Below are 21,625 nucleotides of genomic sequence, written 5' to 3'. Positions count from 1 at the left end.
ATGAGGCAGTTGATAATTTGTTATTTGTGATTTGGAACTACCACTTGTGTAAAACATCAGAGGTGTGTGTTTGTGTGTGTCATGGGAGTAATGACATTATTCAAGACCAGGAAATGTGGTAATGGAATGGAACCATCTTAAGAACCCACCAGTCTAAGAAGTAGTGAATATATCTTTGGATAAAGACCTGGTGATGCTTGTTTTAGTGATTCACCTACTACTAAAACAGCTATCACCAGTTACAGTACCATTCAATTATATGTTCACTTTGTTTATTGGCAGGGAGGGGGCTAAGGAGTTTGTGTCTTGGCAACTGCAGATATTCTTGGAGGGTACCAATTTTCTTGACCTTCAATCTGGTTTCATGGTCTGGTTTGGAGACTAAATCAGCCATAATTTTTCTGTTAGATAATGTCCTACATGGGAGAGAATTGGGGAGTGTTGCTGTTGAACCTGACTGATTTTTCAGTGGCTTTTTGATTTCACTGATTATGATATCCCATTGGATTTTTTTTTATAATTTGGAGTTTTTGTTACAGTAGTCCTCTTCCCTCGTGCTGGAATAGACTCAAAAAGTAACATTGGATGACAGTGTCTTTGCGCCCTGAGAGTCCTACTATGGGATGATTTGTAGTTCTATTACGTGCCTTGCACTCATCAAGAATTTCATCAATATGCTGATTACATTTTCCTCATTCCACAGCATTTTAATTAGAAAAGGCTTGACATGTTTTGAACCTATGTTTAGATGCAATGAAGGTATGGAAGATGGGAAATAAAGTAGCTTTGAATCCGTGTGGGCTTCTTGGGTATTGAAATTGCATGTATTGGGAGGAGGACTGCCTGTTCTAAAAGGGATTGCACTTTGTTAGAAGCAGCACACAGTTTGAGTGTATTCCTAGTCATCCAGTGGTCAGCCCAGTGGTCAGAAGCCAATAATTAACAATTTTATTTATTTATTTGTAAAATTCATTGGATGCCTACCTTACCACAGGATAACTTACAATCTTAAAAAGATAAAAGACATAAATAAAATACCGTGAAGATCCAAATACTGAGCCCCAATTAAAAATGGGGAGGGCAGAGTAGGATGGGAGGGAGGTGGGATCTGTGGTTCATCAGTCAACCACCTCTACTGTGATGTGCTCCCTTTGGAGCCCCATGCTAAGGTCTTTAGGCTCTTACGGAAGGTCAAGAGGTTTGGTGGAGACCTCATTCCAGAGGACAAGATATTCCATAGGGCAGGTGCAATGGCAGAGATGCCTCTTCTCCTGGATCCCACCAGCTGGAATACTTGGGCTAACGGGTCCCACAGCATGCCTCTTCTGCCAACACAGGTGGGGCCGTCCAATCCCAATTTTGCTCGGTATATCAGTTATGCTTTTGCTATTGTTGCAATTATTATTTAATATATTTTATACTTCCAATAGAAGAGAATATATGCAAATCAGGGTTGATCTGTGGAGCCCTTGTTGCTCTCTAAGCTTGTTGGTCATCAGCGCTGATGACATTATCTACCTGAACAATGGAACATTTGCAAAACAAAAAAACAACCAAGCTCAGAGAGCACACAGGACTCCATATTTTAATGCTGTTATATATAAAGTTCTTTAAAGCACTTTATACAAAATAAAATTAAAAAGCGCTGTACAAAATGTAAAATATGCAATAAAATGAACTGAACTGTATTTATTTATTGGCAACCATAGGTTTTACATACATTTGTATGTAAAATCACATCAATTCAATGTATTCCTTCTAGTATTAGCAGCACTATTGGTCAGTGTATGCTTTTGTATCTTCCTTGCAAAGAGAGAGAGAGAGAGAGAGAGAGAGAGAGAGAGAGAGCATAAAAAAGGGAGGGAGGAAAGAAAAACAAAAGCAGAAGCCAAATTCACCCAGAGAAGATCTAAATGAAGAGAGGAGGCTTCTTTAACAATTTCTACAGGATGTAGCAGAGGCATTTAACAGATTTCAGGGAGTGTGCATTCTAGATGCCATTCTTGGATGCCATTACCAGAAAACCTGCCCACGATAAATCACCAAATTGTCCTTGAGACATAAGTAAAACCTCCCTTGACAATCTCAGAGATCTGCCATGTTTGTAATTAAAAAGGTGCTAGATACTAATCCCATGACGTATGTTTATATTTTATATTAAAAAAAAACCTTTGACTCTGGCTCAACAACGAATTGTCAATAGAACAGATGCTTCAACAGATGTGGAATCTGAACAGTGATAAGACTGCCAGATGCTGTACTTGCTGCAGCTTGCAGACCAAGCACAAGGATAGCTCCAATAAAATGCATACAATAAAGTGTTTCTCAACGTTGGCAACATTAAGATGTGTGGACTTCAGTTCCCAGAATTCCACAGTCAGTCAGGGGAACATATCTTAACTCACACATTTTAAAGTTACCAAGATTGAGGAACACTGAACAAAGCATTATTAAGTACATGAACAACTTTGGTTGATATGCTAACTGTACTCACTCCTGGATAGAGCTAGTTTACTATTGTCGATAAAAGCACTGATAATGTATATATATGTATTCTTTATAGATAGGACTATGTTTGCACCTAAGGAATTTGCCTTGGTATGTGTCAGTGAACCCAAACAGTTTCTTTCCTCGGTGTTATGCCATCTGTATAAATGAAGAGAAATCTGCTTTTATTGGTGAGTTATTTTTAATTTCCTTCATTTTAGCCCTGAAAACCTGCCAGTGGAAGAGTTTTGATTGCTGTGGTTGACAGCAAGCAACTAAAAATCTATAACAATTCTGTAACAATGCATGCATTAGTTTATTTATTTATTTATTTTATTGATTTGATTTATATGCAGCCCTTCTCCGGAGACTCAGGGCAGTTTATAATGCGCTAAGTAATAGTCTTCATACTTTTGTATATACCTGCTTAGTAAGGCTTTCGGCCCCCCCAAGTGGTGTTCTTTTTTTATACAAAATCAGCTTATTGCCCTCACAATCCGGGTCCTCATTTTACCTATCTCGAAAGGATGGAAGGCAGAGTCAACCTAGTTGAGCACTTATTCCAGTCCAATGGAAATTAGAGAAAATATCCATATTGATATCAGCACTACAATCTTAGTTACATTTATTTGGAAAGAATATCCATTGAAATGATATACACTTAAATGCACATTAAAATTGCAACTTTCCAGACATTTATTGCCTTGAAGAAGGAATGTTTTACAAGCTAATTTACAACCATGTAATAATTTTGCTTTCTGCAGATGATTTAGGAATTGTCATAGACCTATTTAAGAAAAGAGTTTATTATCCTACAGGATTATGCAATCTCTTGACCTGTCCTAACGTTTTTAAAATCTTAGATTACATTTTTGTGCACAGTTATATACTTGGCTATAACACTATGGCAAAAGTTTCCAATTATTTGATACTCAAGTGTTATAATGAGCTCCTGTTTTCCATGGCTGCGTCCATCTTTTTTTTTTTTCTTTTACAAAAATCCTGCAAAATAGCAATAGCAAGAACTTTTTTTTGCAGATTGGAATGAAAAGTGTATAATAGAGACAACGTAGAACTTGTCCATGTTAAAGATGGCTGTGCTTCTTCTTTTCTTGACTGCTTGTGATCAGAACCAATCTGAGGAATGGCCAGCAGGGCCTCAATGTTAAATTTTAGGATTTTGAATGTATCACTTATATGCAGGGGTGGGCTTCAAAAATTTTAGCAAGGGGTTCTCTGACTGGTTTCTGGATGGGCCTGGCCATGGTGGGTGTGGTCTAGTAGACCTTCTGCACCACAGCGGGGGGAGGAGGTGTTTTTGCCCTCCTGGGCTCCAGAGGCTTTCCTTGAGCCTCTGGGAGGGCGAAAACAGCCTTCCCAGGTTCCGGAGGCTGGAAATGGGCCCATTTCCAGCTTCCCCAAACTTCCGGTAGGTCTGTTTTTTGCCGTCCCCAAACTTCTGCGTGTGCCCTGCACTTACCTGATCCAAAATGGGCCGTTTGGGGACTCCTGGGAGGGTTAGGGTGGGGTGAGCGGGGCGGGGCGGGGTGGGGCCAGCCAGGAGTGGGATTTGGGGGTTCTCCGAACTGCAAAGATTCTTAGCTAGAGGTTCTCCTGTACCCCTGCGAACCCCCAGCAGCCCACCCCTGCTTATATGTTATCACTTTTAATTTTTATTCTGGCTAGGGTCAGGAACTGAGGGTCTGTGGAAATATCCGAATAGACTGAATAGGTTCTAGTTATCATGTACTATCCCTAGCAGACAATTGCAAGTTAAACCCTTTCTCCTAAAAGATTATTCATTTTAATAATGATTCAGTATTAACTTTCATATTCTTAAACTTATTATTTTTATACAATAAAAGAAGTATGACAATATTAGGCTTACACTTTTACAAAGCCAGATTGTACTCTAGATTTTTTGCACTGGCACTGAATTGTTAGTTGTGTTACTCCAGAAAAAACATTCTTGTTTTTGAAAGAAATGACAACCCAAGACTACACTACTTTAACATTCACAGTGTACTAAGATCCTCTCCTAATGATACACAGCAAGACTGAATTATACCAGTTGGCAGAGTAGATTAGAGAGAAAAAACATCTAGAGATGTTTCCAAATTATTTCACACTTGCAGCCATCACTTATTTTCTCGCTGCTGCTTCAGATCTTATTCTCTCCATAGTAATAGTAACTGAGACCTTATTCTATATGCTCATCCAAATCCACTCCACCTGGCAGAATTATAGCACATACATAAAGAAAATTGGATTTTCAGTAATACATCTCCAATATCACATCAAGTTTGGTATGTTGCCCTTGTGGAAATGGGACCAAATATATCACTGCAGTTTAATAATGGTTCGGGATGGATTTGGTGCTGTTTTCACCATATGCTTATAGTTCTGCTTTCTGCTTTATCATTTAGACAATTTGCTGCTTAAAAGAAATGTCATGTATTTCAGATGACTTCAGAAAAACAGCAGCCTTCTGCGTAATTAAATGGATTGTCAATTTGCATATTTCTGATGACTGGTCCTCTAAAGAAAACAGTGATAAAGAAGATGCAATTGAGATTAAAGGTATTCTTTAGAATTGTGGCTGTCTCTATAGTTGAATAAATGTCCATTTGTGGCAGTGGCAGTTTGCCTTTTTATTTTCAATATTGATTTTAATGAAATCTATTTCCTCTGGCAAATTTTGGACTACATAAATGTTATGTATCCCAATGACAGGGACCTTACAAAGAAGCCTTGAGGAGATAGCTAGATTGAATGGCATACAAAGTGCCATCACTGATAAGCATTTTGCCTCGATTTCCTAGATTATGAGGTAAAGAAAGTTAAGGAGCTTCCTGGAGAACTTGTAGAAATGGCATGCAAAGTATGTGAAACCTACCTGGAACAATTTGAACACGGAGACATTGACGCAGAGACAGACAATGTTCCAGTACTTTCAGAAACAGAATGGAATAAATTCATTGATCATTACTATTCTCTCATTCAGTAAGTGTTGACTTCCACGTCTGCTAACTGAAAATTGCTATCAGGTTCATGTTTATCTTGATGCTTAATTTTATAGGCCTTTTTTTGGTGGAAACTATAATTTGATACATGCAGAATATATACTATAGGATTTTCATCATATGGTTTTTTGTTGGTTTTCTTTCTCTATGGATAAACCTGTGGCTCAAAGGCAAAAACATATATTCTTTTGTAAAAAAAAATGCAGATACCTATCGACAAAGATATTTCTGAGCATCTGACAAATGCTTCACTAAGAGCATGCATGTCACTTGCAAAATTTAATTGTCACCCTACATACACTACTGAAGCGAAAACATGAAGTCAGTAAAGAAAAGTGCTTGCTGCTTTTAGTTATTTTCCTCGTCTTTCTGTTAGACACAATCCAGAGGTGGAAGCTGGTAGAACTGTTAAGGAGGGACTTCATTAACTTGTCAAGTTTTCAGTACAATAAATTTGTGAAAAATTAAACCACCTCTCTTTCCGTGGTAGACTTTCATGAGAAGTTTTCAAAATTGCACACTGTCCCCCAGAAATATGGGGATCAAAATTTTTGATGTTTATCTGAGCTACATTGAATCTACTTGTTTTCCCAAGGATATCCTTGAACTGAAGTTATATCTAATTTCCTAATTTATTCCTTAAAATGTCATGCAGTACTCCAAATAATTTGTAACTGTAATAATTTTGAATACAAATTTATTACAGGATTGGCTTAATTTTCTTGATTTTTTTAATTTTCTTGTTTTTTTCCAGTGAAGAGGCAGTTATTTGTAATGCAGACAGTTATTTTATTCAGTGTCAAAATATTTTGCACAAAATTAGGCTACTTAACCCACAGCAAGAGATTGATGGTCTTCATAACATCTGGATCATTAAACCTGGAGCCAAATCCCGTGGCAGAGGTAGGATTATGGGGTTGTTGTTGTTGTTGTTTTTGGACAAATACAGATAGTTTATTGTGTACTAAATGTGTGGAAATGTTGTCTGAATCTTATATTTGTTCAGCAGAGAAGCTATTAGAGAAGGCCAATTATCTCTCATTATGGTCTTTTTATTAGATTAGAAAAGATGATTAACCTATATCTACTTTTAAAAAAAATTGTTCAGAGAGATTATATCATTTTATAGAGGTCTATAAACATTTCCATCTCTTTGAAATAATTCTTTTTTCTTGTCAAAAAATAATTCATTTTCTAGAAAAGGATTGCATTGCTTTTAAGTTTATCCTTTTCTCAATTACTATTAAATCTAAGCAACAGATCACACATTCTACTATAAAAAAAAAACCCCTAAGCTTTTGTGGAACTATGTATTGAGATTATACCTTAAAATCAAGAAGTTGTGAAACCACTGAGAAATTACCAAATAAATTAATGTAACACTGATAATACTACGTACTTTGATAATGAAACCTTCAGAGAAGAAACTGAGATCAACCAACCAACCATCAAAATCCCAACAAAAAAGTCAATGCTTTTGTGTCAAAATTTAGATCTAATAAAACATTCTTAAAAGATTTTTCTATTTCAGATTTGACAAAGAGCAACACAATTGTAGTACTAGTTAAACTTTTGATTGAAAGCATCAAGTAGCAGTGATCAGGCAGCACAATGTTTGTGAATAATATGCAATATTCTTATCAATTCTGGGGTATCCTGAGGCCCAAAGGATAATTCTCATGTCTTTTTCTCCAGAAATAGTATGCAAAAATCGACTGGATGAAATATTGAAACTAGTTGAACCAACTGATCAGTTCCCAATTAAAGATCATAAGTGGGTTGTCCAAAAGTATATCGAGAAACCACTTCTCATTTATGATACAAAATTTGATATTAGGCAGTGGTTTCTTATAACAGACTGGAATCCATTGACTATATGGTTCTACAAAGAAAGCTATCTGAGATTTTCAACTCAGCGGTTTTCCTTAGAAAATCTTCACAGGTAACCGAGATTATACTTCTAATTTTGATTGCATGATATGTGATTATGTATATGGATAATATCTTACGGAGGGTTTTATTTCAGGTAAACATTTATTTATTTCAAGCATATGGCTGCCCATTAAAAACAAAAACCTGGTGCCAGATCAGATGTCTACTGTGTGATTATCTAGTCTTATCTCAGCTTTTGGGGGTAAAGCCAGGTCTTCAAAGCCTTATAGAAGGGGTGGGGGCCTGCTGAACTTTGGGGGCAGAGTGTTCCATATGACTGGGGCTGCCATGGAGAAAGCATGCTTCCCAGTGGTGGGTTGCCCCCGGTTCGCACCGGTTCCATAGAACTGGTAGTAAAACTGGCGGGAGGCTCCGCCCACTGACCCTGACATCATCAGAACACTTCTGCGCATGTGCAGAAGAGTGTGCGCATGCACGAGCAAAGCAAGCGTGCACATGTGGCCCCATTGCGAACTGGTAGTAAAGGTAAGTAGAACCCACCCCTGATGCTTCCTAGTTCTTATCAGATGTTTATATTTTGGGGGGGGAACTAGCATGCCCCCATCCTATCTGATCTGGTAGCATGGTAGATTTTCTTAGGGAACAGTCTTGCAAATAAAACATTACAAAATCATGATTTTGCTTTTTTGGTACACTGGCTATTATGAAAACACCATTGCATCATTGAGCCCAGTGTGGATTTCTATAGCATGCTCTTGCTGCAGCTTTTCTGATTTTAAAATAATTTAGAATAAATCTGGCTGGATTTGGATGCGTAGTTGCACACGGAAGCATTTCTGGCTGAATAAGAATTTAAATTTAAATAAATTAAATCAATTTGCATGAAGAATGAAGATATTATTTTATTTTCTTAAAATGCAATGTAACTGAGATGAAAATATATAACTGCATTTGAGCTCATGGAATAGGCACGGATGATCTGAGAAAAATGAATGAATTAGATACAGTCACTTTACAAAATTCTTCAGAACCAAGATATTTTGTTTTCCTGAAGTAAACCTCAAGTCGAAGTAGAAGTACATTGTTAGTCCAGTTCTTTAAACATTTCACATAATTTCTGCCTTTGACCACTTCTCAACACTTTATATCAAGGTGAAGTGCAGTGCAAGCTGTCATGTTGTTATGATTGCAAGGTAGAATTGCTTGCTGATGACTAACCATTTCCAGTTGCTGCCCCTCCCCCAAATCAGCATAGAGCTAGATTGTTCAGGTGATACAACCTTATCAGGAGCAAAACCTTTGCCATTCTTTAATTTTACATTAGATCACAGAATAATTTAAACATACTGAAGATCACTTTTATTTTTAAATGATGCTGAGCTACAGGTAGTCCCTTCTGGTTAGGGTACTTATATATTTTTTTTTAAATAAGAGAAAAACAATTAGGTTAATTCAGTGGATTATCCTTACAATTTCCTCCCGGTATTCATGTTTATATTTTATATTTGGTATAATCTCTACAGAAGACTAACAGGTCCATATAATTTCCACAGCTCCGTTCATCTTTGCAATAATTTCATCCAGAAAAATTACAAAAATGCATCAGATCGTAGTTCTCAGTTGCCATATCACAATATGTGGTCCAGTAGCAAATTCCAAGAGTATCTGCAGAAGAGAGGCCTTGGCCATGTTTGGTGCAACATCATCTATCCATCTATGAAAAAAATCCTAATATATATAATGAAGATGGCTCAGGAGCAAGTGGAAGCACGGAGGAGCAGCTTTGAACTGTATGGAGCAGATTTCATTCTTGGCAGTGATTTCAAACCTTGGTTGATTGAAATCAATAGTAGCCCAACTATGCATCCTTCTACTCCAATTACAATGGACCTTTGTGCTAAAGTGCAAGAAGACACAATTAAGGTTGTGCTTGACAAGAAGTTTGAGAAAAATTGTGAAACTGGAAATTTTGAACTTCTGTGGAGACAAGTAAGAAGTGTTTCATTTTGTTCCCTAGCTGAGTAGTATATAAAATAGTTTGATTATAACTATATCTAATTATGGTTAGAGAAATTAGAAGCATGGTTTCAGAATATGAATAATAATAATGATGGAGAAATATCAAATTCTACTTCCAGGAGAATGTCCTCTCCTCTTGCAAAATTAAATTTTAGTAACTTTGAAAGCATTTTGACATAATGCTGGTTTATTTCCCTGGATGTCTTTAATAGATTCTAATGATAATGGCTTGTCTTTTTTTAGACTTGCTAATATGCAGTCAAACATTTTTGTTGCTATTCTTAACATTTGTTGCATGGGGTTGGGGTTCCATTTGCTTTTGCATCTTGCTTGCCAAATAGTAGCAAAGTGATCGATGCATGATATAACAAGAGGCTCTATTCATCAGTCAGCTTGTCACAAACCTTGATGCCAGCTAGGGCTAAGAGGAAGTGGCTGGCTCACAATCATTTAGATGATTCCCATGTCTAAAGGAAGACAAGAACCTGGGTTTTCCCATTCCTGGTTGCCTCCCTAACTATTCCATTATGCTAGTTTTCATAAAATTAAACTATTAAACTATTCAGTACATTAAATACATTGTGTGTAGCATTCCTTTTGCTTTTATGTACCTTAATAAAACACTTCCTATTAGTCATTCATTTTGAAAACTCCTCTGAAATGTAAATGCAATCCCTGCCCCAAATAATCAATTGGCCCCTTTTTGATGCTCCTACCGAACAATTTTGCAAAGCAGAAGTGGTGGGGAGTGGGAAAGCTTCCCTTTTACATGGGGTGACCCCAGACAGGTTTAGGTCCTTGCATGCTTGTACCAGTGTAAAAGGCATTGAATCACTAAGTTTTCAACACAATCAAATGAAGATTAATACATAATTAATCCCATAATCCCGCACTACTAGATGTCTTGGCCGAACTGGCAGTGGAACTCCCCAACCTTTTGGTTGTGGAGATTTCAACCTGCCATCGGCTGGTGAGACATCTCAGTTGATGCGGGAGTTCATGACCTCCATGACGGCCATGGACCTAACTCAGATTGTACAGGGCCCAACTCATATTGGAGGACACACACTTGACCTGATTTTTCTCTCTGGACAGAGGATAAATGATCATGGGGAGGGGACTTTATCTATCGATCTATCTGTCATGGACCGATCATTCCCACCTTAGGCTTGACTTTCTTACCGCCATCCCCCATCACAGGGGTGCGGAACCGGTAAGATGGTTCCGCCCCAGGTGCCTGATGGAACCCGAAAGGTTCCTGAGGGATCTTGGGTCATTTCCCGCCTCCTTAGCCCACGATTCATCCGAGGCCCTTGTTGCAGCCTGGGAACAGGCTGCGGTGGGGGCCTTGGATCGAATCGTGCCTTTGCAGCCTCTGATTCGATGCAGATCCCGGGCGGCTCCTTGGTTCACTGCGGAGCTCAGTGAAATGAAGCGTCGGAAAAGACGCCTGGAGGGTGGTTGGAGATCCGATCCGAGTCCGACCGAACACAACTAAGAACCCATATTAGGTCTTATCTTGTGGCGATGGAAGTGGCGAAACGTATTTTGCCACTCTCATTGCATCTGCAGAAAACCACCCAGCAGCCCTGTTTAGAGTGACCCGCTCCCTCCTTAATCAGGGAGTGAGGGAGGACCCCTTGCAGGGCCGTGCTGAGGATTTTGCACAGTTTCTGCAAGATAAAATCACTCAGATTCGGACCGGGTTGGACTCTGACTGGACAGAGTCCGTTGAAATGACAGGGCTAGTCTTGATGGAGACATCTGGGTTGAGTTTGAGCCTGTTTTGTTGGATGACGTGGACAGGATTATGGGTAGACTGGGGTCCTCCATGTGTTTATTGGACCCTTGTCCCTCCTGGCTAGTTTCGGCAGCCAGAGAGGTGACTGGAGACTGGATCCAGGCTGTTGTCAACGCTTCGTTAAAGGAAGGGGTCTTCCCCGCTGCACTCAAAGAGGCGGTGGTTCGACCCCTCCTTAAGAAGCCTAGCCTGGATCCTGACGTTCTTAACAACTACTGTCCAGTCTCCAACCTTCGCTTTTTAGCGAAGTTGTTGAGTCCGTGGTGGTGCAGCAATTCCTCAATTCCTGGAGGAAACAGACTACCTTGATCCTTACCAATCTGGTTTCAGGTGTGGTCACAGCACAGAAACGGCATTGGTCGCCCTAGTAAATGATCTCTGGCGGTCCAGGAATGGGGGTTGTTCCTCCATCCTGGTCCTTCTTGACCTCTCAGCGGCTTTCGATACCATCGACCATGGTATCCTGCTGCAACGGCTCAGGGGGATGGGGTTAGGAGGCACTGTTTTACAGTTGTTGTTCTCCTCCTATCTCTCTGGTCGTCTGCAGTCTGTTTGGGCGAGGGGTCAGGGATCCTCCCAGAGGCCTCTCACTTGTGGGGTGCCTCAGGGATCGGTTCTCTCCCCTCTGCTCTTTAACATCTACATGAAACCGCTGGGTGAGATCATTCGTGGTTTTGGGGTGAGGTATCATCAATATGCTGATGATACCCAGCTTTACATCTCCACCCCTGACCACCCTAGGGATGCCCTTTCCATGATGTCCCACTGCCTGGAAGTGGTGCGGGTTTGGATGGGGAGGAACAGACTTAGACTCAACTCTTCCAAGACTGAGTGGTGTGGATGCCGGCATCCCAGGATCTGGAGGTTCCATCTTTAGTGATCGGGGGAGAGACTCTTGCTCCCTCCGACAGGGTCCGCAACTTGGGTGTCCTCCTGGATTCTCGGCTGTCCTTGGATGACTATCTGACGGCTGTAACCAAGGGGGCCTTCACACAAGTGCGTCTTGTGCACCTGTTGCGCCCTTTTCTAGATCGGGATGCCCTCGCCACGGTCACTCACGCCCTCGTTACCTCTAGGTTGGACTACTGTAACACCCTCTACATGGGGCTGCCCTTGGGATGCGTCCAGAGGCTCCAGCTAATTTAGAATGCAGCCGCGCAGGTAGTTACGGGGGCATCTAGATACTCCCGTGTAACACCTTTCCTGCTTGAGCTGCACTGGCTGCCGGTGGTGTTCCAGATTCATTTCAAGGTGCTGGTGCTTACCTATAAAGCCCTTCATGGTTTAGGCCCGGGGTACTTGCAGGACCATCTCCAGCCGCTCTCCCATTGTCCTGCGCGCTCTCACAGAGTGGGCCTCCTCAGGGTACCATTGGCCAAACAATGTCAGCTGACGGCCCTCAGGAGGAGAGCGTTCTCTGTGGGAGCCCTGACCCTCTGGAATGGATTGCCCACCGAGCTCAGGACAGCCCCCGACCTTCTTTCCTTCTGTCGCGAGCTGAAGACATGGCTCTTCCGTCAACTCAACTGATCCGTTTGGGGGTACACTGTTATAATTTTAAATTGTTTTAATAGGGTTGCTGATTTTAATTTTTATTTCATTGTGATTTGTATTGGAAATTGTCATTTTGTAAGCCGCCTTGAGTACCCAGGGAGAAAAGCGGCATATAAATCGCATAAATAATCTTGCCATGGAATGATAGCTGTGATTATATCCAAACCACAGGCTCTGGGACTGATTTTGGGAGGGTACCACCAGGGAAATGTTTTCCAAGATATTTGGAATACCTCTTCAGAAATAAATTTAGAAATAAAAAAGGCAGTTTGATGTAGTGGTGTTGGCTTAGAAAGCAGGAATTTTGAGTTCTAGTCCTGCCTCAGGCATGAAAAATCAGCTTGATAATGTTGGACCAGTCATTCTCTCAGCCCAATTCATCTTACAGAGCTGTAGTGGGGAAAATAAGGAAGAAATGCTGGTATATTTATCACCTTGAGCCGAGGTGGTGCAATGGTTAGAGTACAGTACAGAAGGCTACTTCAGCTGACTGCTAGCTGCAGTTCGGCAGTTCAAATCTCACTGGATCAAGGTTGACTCAGCCTTCCATCCTTCCGAGGTGGGTAAAATGAGGACTCAGATTGTTGGGGGCAATATGCTGACTCTGTAAACCACTTAGAGAGGGCTGTAAAGCACTGTAAAGTGGCATATAAGTCTAAGTGCTATTGCTATGTGGAAAAAAAAGCAGAATAACATCTAAAAAAAATATGAGACCAGACAAATAAACTGGATATTCAACAGATCTCTATAAGAGTCCTAATTATTTTTAGATGGGAACTAACAGACTTTTTCCATTTCTTTATCAATCCACAACTTAAGAGAATAAGCATCTCTCAACTGATATCTATTTTGATAAGACAAAATTGTAAAACTAACAATGAAATAGTGACTGTTCTTTTTATTCTGTAGCCCATGTTGGATATGCCACCATTTAATTCTACAGACCTCATTGTGGAAGGAATCGGCTTAAAGAAACTGAAAAAGCATGTGGTCATCAGTAACTTTAATTTTGCTGACCCCCTGTTGAACATACTGCAGCCTGCAACTAATCATGAAAGTAAAGGAGACTCAATTCCACCTATCAACGAGAAGCAAAACATAAAAGTAACACTTGGAAATAATACTCCTTGCACCTTTCCAAAGACTCTGGAGAAGAAGTCTGAGAAAAGCACTAAAGTAAAGTCGACACCCAAAAAGCCTATCAAAATCATAGATTTCCCTCGCATAACTATTCTCCAAGAAGCAGCAGTCATACCTGATTCAAAAAAGACCAAGGCAATTAAAGAACCCAAACAGCAGACTGGAAATCAAGCAGCCACCAGCTTTCCAAATTCAAATTCATTAGACTGGGCATTACTTCAGCCCTCTAAAGATACAGGTAAAATAAATATGTAAATCATACACAGACACACACATATATACTATATACAATGTATACAAGTTGAAATAGTTAAATTATGTGTATTTTATTTATTTTATTTAGTTTGTCAAACATGTACAAGATAACAGGTGTAAGTATAAACATGGACATGACCACATGAAATGAATAATTTTATGTCATCAGTGAAGAGGACGCAGCTGCTTATAATATGATTGCAAAGGTTGTTTATGTAAAGCAGGAAGATTGTGGGTCCTAATACACTGCCTTGGGGGACACCGCTGTTAACTAATGCAAGGTTTAATAGAACGCTCCCTATTTTGACTACTTGTTGCCTGTTTGACAGGAACATGGCTTATCCACTTGTGCAGGGATCCAGGAATGCCGTAAGAACTTAGTTTTAATAGTAGTTTGTCGTGTACCACTGAATCAAAGGCTTTGCAGAAGTCTATGTAAATTGCATCTATTGCTTTACCCTGGTTGAGTTGTGTGGTTCAAATAATTTTGATAAATTTCTCAGTTCTCCCTCTTAGTAAACCACTTCTGTATTGCCAAGTTAGTTGCACGTTTGTGTCCACATATGACATCAGGAGTCAAGCTTGACTCAAAGGCACTTTAACCTCAAACCCTCCGCATTCGTCTCTTTAGATGATATATATAGTTATGAGGCAGAGGTTAAGCACTGTTCTCTGTGCCACATTTCCCTTCTCTAAATTTTCCTGTCTGCACTAGGAAACATGAAGGCATCATGTAGATTCTGCTGATTGAATTAATATCCTTGATTACACATTCAGACTGTGAAGGTGGGAAACCTCCTTTCCCATCCTTGCATTCCCAATTTGGTTGAAGCTCTTTGGTGTTTCTTTTCTAAAAAAAATATCTTAGAAGGTCCAAATCTAATTTCCAAAATCTCCAGAAATTGCATGTGCTTTGTTTAAGAATTGTACCCCTAACAAATTATTATGATCTCTTTCTTTTAAATAAAGAAGGACATTCATAGCTAATTCAGGAAACCTCTTATAAAGATGAAGCATTCCTCTTAATGGAGAAATGATTCTTAAGGGAATTGCCAACTGGGATAATCCTACTTTATGGTTTATTAAGGACTAATTTCTTCACAATCAAGCCATTGAAGCCTGATTTTGCACACTTGCAATATGAGATTACATCCTCGTGCAGGATATCAGTGTCATTTTCGCATGTGAAAGGGACAATGTGTAAAAATGACATTTCCTCATGACTAAGTGAAATTTTAGAGGGATTTGGTGGCTCAGTGGCTAAGATGCTGAGCTTGTTGATTGAAAGATTGGCAGTTCAGCAGTTCGAATCCCTAGTGCTGCGTAACGGGGTGAGCTCCCGTTACTTGTCCCAGCTTCTGCCAAACTAGCAGTTCGAAAGCACGTAAAAAATGCAAGTAGAAAAATAGAGACCAACTTTGGTGGGAAGGTAACAGTGTTCTGTGTGCCTTTGGCATTTAGTCATGCCAGCCACATGACCACGGAGATGTCTTCGGACAGCGGTGGCTCTTCGGCTTTGAAACGGAGATGAGCACTGTCCCCTAGAGTCGGGAACAACTAGCACATATGTGTGAGGGGAACCTTTACCTTTACCTTAAGTGAAATTTTACAGTCTGCCACCACCATATACCATATGGGTAGATTCACTCATGTCAATTCCCCTGTTAACTAGAGATGCTTTGGAGGTATCAGTGAAATAGCACTACATTTCACTGCCCGTTATAACCATGGAAGTAAACCATGGCGGTAAACCAGTAACCATGGCAGCGCGTGCACTTCCGAACTGGTAAGGAAGGTAAGTAGATTTCACCCCTGATCTAATAGTTAGAGAAAGTTTTATATGTATTTTATTTAAGAGACCAAACACCCTGGACACAAACTACCACTTCTTTTCGTTTTGTAGAAACACATTAAGCGGGACACGGTAAGCTATGTGATTCAGTATTGATTGGAATTATTGTTTGCTCTCTTATTTAAAGGTCTACAGAACCAAACCAAGAAGACTCCATGCCTAGTTTGTGGAGATGGTTTCCAGTCGGAGAAAACTTGTAAACACTGCAGCTCTTTTTGTGCAACTGTATTACAAGGAGGTTCATATTTACCTATGAGTCCGTGTTCTGCTCCTGAAAAGATGTCCAAGACCAGGGTGGCTTACCCATATTATGGGTTTCCAAAATACTTTTGACTCTATTCAACGTGCCTTGAGATAGTGTTTTTCTTTTACAACTAATTCCCTAAAAGATAAAGCAGAGCTCAAGAACCATCCTTGTATTTTAAAAAAAAAAAGTCCTTGTAAAACATCCCAAACCCCCATTCATTATCAAATATGCGATAGGAATTTGACAAAACATTGTTATTAGTATAAATCTTACCATTCAACATTTAAGGGCAGCATAAAAGCAGAGGAGCCTTATTAGTATTTGGATGGACTTATTTAAATAGGAAAAGTTTCTTCTAGAAAGTCGATTAGCACCAGGGAAGTAATGGATTTTGTAGATAGAACTGATTCCAAATTGTAGCCTTAGCCCGATTGATGCTTTTGTGTCAATTGATTAGAAAGGAAGCCAGTTTTTCAGATTTCAGTCCCTTTGTCCTTTTTGGCTATTGTGATGCCCAGTATTCTTTCTGGACTATTTTCACCATGGCTCTTGATTGGTAGATTACTCTGGGGAAGGAAGGAAGGAAGGAAGGAAGGAAGGAAGGAAGGAAGGAAGGAAGGAAGGAAGGAAGGAAGGAAGGCAGGCAATGGACACTAGAGACCCGTGTTACTTTGTAATCAAATGGAGTGGAGAGATTTGTTTACAGTAGGCAAACCAGACATCAGTGCTTGACTAGCATAAACACTACATTTGACATAAAACAATAAAAATCAGGAAAAATTGCCCAAGAGATTCTTCCAGAAATGATAATGCAAGTCAAGTTAGCATCTTGTTAAGAAGGGACTGCTCTATTGATTTGTAGCTTTGTCAGTAAGTAAACCTTTGTGGCAAAACACTCAGTGGTCTGAAGGACGCTAGTTTATGATACTAAAAGAGGTTGCAGATCCGCCAAGACACAAAAATGAAAAATCTGATGACATATTGGCATACTGGTCTCTGCTTACTTTACACTTTACACTTTGGAAAGCCGTTTTCAGATTCTACCCAGAATCCATAGCTGAATTGGGAAGAGTAGTTAGGACACGGGAATCAAACTCGCAGTGTCATGTTGCTGTCATGTGATGTATCGCGATGGTTTTTCCCTTCGCAGAGCTGGGGTGGGCGTGGCCCGCGCATGACACATCCAGCCCACGGGCCGCCAGTTTGACACTCCTGAGTTAGGATAAAATCTTAAGTAAACTGGGTTATTGCTCTGTGTTCTACATGGACCTGCCCCTGAAGACCGTCTGGTAGAGCTGATACAAAATGCAGCAGCATGAGCAATAATGGCTACTCATATAGCTGACACAAAATGATACAAAATGCAGCAGCATGAGCAATAATGGCTGCGTTCCTGTATGTTTATGTGTCACCGCTTCTATGTGAGCCTCATTTGTGTTGTCAGTTAGCTTCTGGGTACAATTCAAAGTGCTGGTCATTACCTATAAGCAGGGGTCTCCAACCTTGGCAACTTTAAGATTTGTGGACTTCAACTCCCAGAATTCCTCAGCCAGCACTGGCTGAGGAATTCTGGGAATTGAAGTCCACAAGTCTTAAAGTTGCCAAGGTTGGAGACCCCTGCTATAAAGCCTTCATGGCATGGGGCTTGGGTACCTGAGTACTACCTATCTCCAACTGTTGCTGCCTGCCCAATACGTTCCAGCAAAATCGTATGTTCCAGGTCCCTTCTATTGTTGTCATCTTATGGGAGAGAGTCCAGACAGTGCTCTCTCCTATGGTTACCCAAAGCCATTAAGACCTGTCTTTGGTCACAAGTCTGGGGTTGATATCTTTGTAGGGCCTCTCATTTCACTTCATTTGTTATTTTTTTGATTGGTTTGAATGTGGGCTGCCTGCAAGATTGTACATTTTTACAGTAACTGTTTTTATTGTTTTGTATTTCCCAGAGACTATGTGCGTGGTTGGCCATACAGGCAGTTCTTGACTTATGACCACAAATGGGACCAGAATTTCCATTGCTAAACATTTTCATCTGTTGGCTGTTAAGTAAGATGTGCCCAATTTTACTACCCTTTTACTACTATGGCTAAGGAAATCACTGCAGTTGCTAAGTGAATTAGGCAGTGATAAAGGAATCAAGCCTGCCTCATTGACTTTGCTTGCTGGAAGCTTGTTTGGAAGATCACGCATGTGATCACATGATCCTGAGATGCTGGAACTGTTCTAAATAGATGCTGGCTGACAAGTGACTAAATTTTGATCATGTGACCATGGGGATGCTGCCACAGTTGTAAGTGTGAGGACACTTTATAAGTCAGTGCTGTTGTAACTTTAACTGGTCACTAAACAAATTGTTGTAAATCAAAGACTACCTGTGAAACATATTTAGAATAATAGTAATAATAATAATAATAAAAAATAAGAATAATCCTGTTTTACTATTTTCATGTGGCTACCTCAATGAGAATTTCAGGTTTAGATGCAAGCCTTTATAGGCAGGAATTAATATACCATATTTTTCTGAGTATAAGATGCACTCCCCCCCCAAAAGAGGGTGAAAATTTGGATGCGTCTTATACACTGAATGTAGCCTCGCCCACCCGCTGGCCCCCACCCTTTAGCCTCTGCCTCCTAGCAATTTGCCTCCTTGCAGCAAACAGCCCGTTTCAGTTTCAGCTTCTGCACAGCCTGATTAGCACAAGCAGTTCATTGTCAGTTGGATTGGCCTCCCGACCATCAGCTGTTTCAGGCTGCAGGTTTTTGGTCTCCGCTGTTTGCTGTTTGCTGCAATGACGTAAATTGCTGGGAGGCAGAGGCAGATTTTTTCCCCTTGTTTTCCTCCCAAAAAAGGTAGGTGCCTCTTATATCTGGAGCGTTTTTTACTCCGAAAAATACGGTACACTCATTGATTGGACAATTTAAAATATGGGATTTTTTTTTTTAGCGAACTAGTTGTTCACTAAAGTATGCTAAAAGTTGTGGTTGGGTATTTACTGCCCTGAAAATAACAACAATGAAAGAAAAGAACTGTACTTTTTATCTTTGGAGATTCTCAATCATCCAGGTCATGGTTCCTCCCCTCCCTCATTCTACTGCATATACCACATTACTCAGTTTGTATCTGGGTGTTTTATGCTTGGGGTGGACAAGCTTCTTCTTTTATGTTTTAGTTCTTTATCTTTCCCATTTTTGCCGGTAGGCAGGCCTTCAGCTCGGTAGTGTAGGGTTCTGATAACTCCCATTTTGTGCTCCAGTGGGTGGTGAGAATCAAAAGAAGAACTAAAACACACCAAGGAAGCTCTCAGAATGTGTGGCTATCCCAAGTGGACCTTCATCAAATCCCCCAAAAGACCCAGCAGGAGCTCCTCAATAACAGACAAGGAAGAGAGCAATAAATGAAGCAGTGTTGTCATTCCATATATTGCAGGAATATCTGAAAAGCTCAGGAGGATCTTCAGCTAACACAATATATGTATATACTTTAAACTCAAGAATAAACTAAGGCAGAAGCTTGTCCACTGCAAGGATAAAATACCCAGACACAAACTGAGCAACATGGTATATGTAGCACAATGCAGATCTGTACATTGGCAAAATAAAACAACCACTTCATAAACACATGGCACAACATAGGAGAACAAACCCATCAGGATAAGATTCAGCAGTCCATCTGCATTTAAAAGACAAAGGCCATTCTTTTTGAGACAGCAAAATCCACATTTTGGACAGAGAGGATTGCTGGTTTGAAAGAGGGGTTAAAGAGGCCATCTGTGTCAAAATTGAACAGCCCACTCTCAATAGAAGGGGAGGGATATGACATCATCTATCTCCAGTCTACAACACAGTTCTTTCAGCAGTTCCAAGAAAGCTCCACACCTATTTGTACCAGAGGTGGGTTCTACTTACCTTTACTACTGGTTCACACCGTGCCCGCGCTTGCATGTGCAGATCACTTCTGATGACGTCCGGGTCAATGGGCGGACCCTCCCATTGATTTTACTACCGGTTCTTGCAAACCGGTCCAAACCGGTGGCAACCCACCACTGATTTGTACTACTCAAGTACAAATGAGTACCTTAGAACAGAGATAAACCTCCAAGTGGCATCAGAGACTCTCTAAAATAATGCAAATGACCAGCTGTCTGCAAGGAATAGAAATCCTTCCATTCCCCACCATCCGGTCTGAGCTGAAGAAGCTTCTTGGATGAGAAGCAAAACATCTTCAAAGAAAAACAAGAAAGTCCAGTTGCCTCTTGAAAAAGCACCTTTTGGGACAACTGTACTTTTCCTTATTTTCCATACTTCTTCCAACAACATATCTAGACTATTGTTTTTGCTGGCAGTCAGTTGAACTTGAAAATGATGCTTTTTTCAGAGTTCCTATGAAATGTCTGGCTATGGCATATGGTCCTCAACAGTGCAAACAGCTCAGGCTAATCAGACCCTTTGCACTTGTCAGTGTAATACAATCTTGGAGAAAGCTTGTACTCTTCAAAATTGTTTGGAATACAATACCCAATCTCAGCGCTCTCAGCCAACTTGGGCAAGTACAGAGAAGTAGGGAATGTACTCACTGACATCGTTTGGTTTATGAAGAATCCTGGGAATAGGACATGTGGTCAGTAATCAAAGAAAATCTGATAATTGACTGAGGCGTTGATTATTATTTGTAATCTGTGTGCCTAACACATTTTTTTTGCTTGTATAAACACAACAAGGAAACATCGGTGCTTGAATTTCCCTCTTAATTGAAGACATCATTGAATCAAGACTGCTATTTTAAGACATGTTTTTAACACATTTCTGTCCTGAAAGTCTGTGCCCTGGTATCACATCAGAAGTGTGTTCAAATAACTCCAGCATGGTTAGAATTCTACTTATCACCCATTTATCTTCCTTGCTTATATTATTTATGAGCTGATTAACATTTTATATTTGGTTATTTTAAGGTGATTCGGGATCTGAGATATTTCAGTTGGCTACAGCACAAAGTTTTGGGGGTTTTGTTACATTCTTATTTCACAATTCTAAAGTCTGGGGAAAATAGATATATTGTCCTAAGAGTTCTTTTTATTTATAATGTTTATTTAAGTTTTGGGGTTAGAGACCTCCTCTAGTGAGAACTTTCTGCAATTCTACAATAAATCAAGAAATAGGCAAGTCTTCATATCCTGACTTTAAAGAACAAGGGGTTTCATGTGCTCTTTTCTTCCATCGCTCTTCTGTGTATGTCTGTGGTTGTTTTAAAATGGTAAACATACATCATAAACAGGTACAGTATATCCATAATGTAGACAAAAATCTGAGAGTGATAACAACATTGAAAAATATATTTACCAATTCCAGTTGTGTGA

General features: G+C 40.1%; 1 protein-coding gene across 1 annotated transcript in view; it reads left to right on the top strand.

Annotated features, from left to right (window-relative positions):
- The window catches only part of TTLL8 (tubulin tyrosine ligase like 8), a 33,767-nt gene extending 17,410 nt beyond the window's left edge, over positions 1-16,357 (top strand). The window contains exons 7-14 of the mRNA XM_070947258.1: positions 2,564-2,678; positions 4,951-5,067; positions 5,310-5,490; positions 6,265-6,413; positions 7,206-7,452; positions 8,957-9,392; positions 13,687-14,155; positions 16,152-16,357. Coding sequence (XP_070803359.1) covers positions 2,564-2,678; positions 4,951-5,067; positions 5,310-5,490; positions 6,265-6,413; positions 7,206-7,452; positions 8,957-9,392; positions 13,687-14,155; positions 16,152-16,357 — 1,920 coding nt within the window. The remainder of the gene's footprint in view (positions 1-2,563; positions 2,679-4,950; positions 5,068-5,309; positions 5,491-6,264; positions 6,414-7,205; positions 7,453-8,956; positions 9,393-13,686; positions 14,156-16,151) is intronic.
- Positions 16,358-21,625: the final 5,268 nt, after the last annotated feature.

The sequence above is a fragment of the Pituophis catenifer genome, unplaced genomic scaffold (assembly GCF_029215685.1).
Source record: "Pituophis catenifer annectens isolate HBS135680 unplaced genomic scaffold, rPitCat1.0.hap2 SCAF_7, whole genome shotgun sequence".
In the NCBI taxonomy this organism is placed as follows: Eukaryota; Metazoa; Chordata; class Lepidosauria; order Squamata; family Colubridae; genus Pituophis; species Pituophis catenifer.
This window is presented reverse-complemented; position numbering and strand designations above follow the sequence as displayed.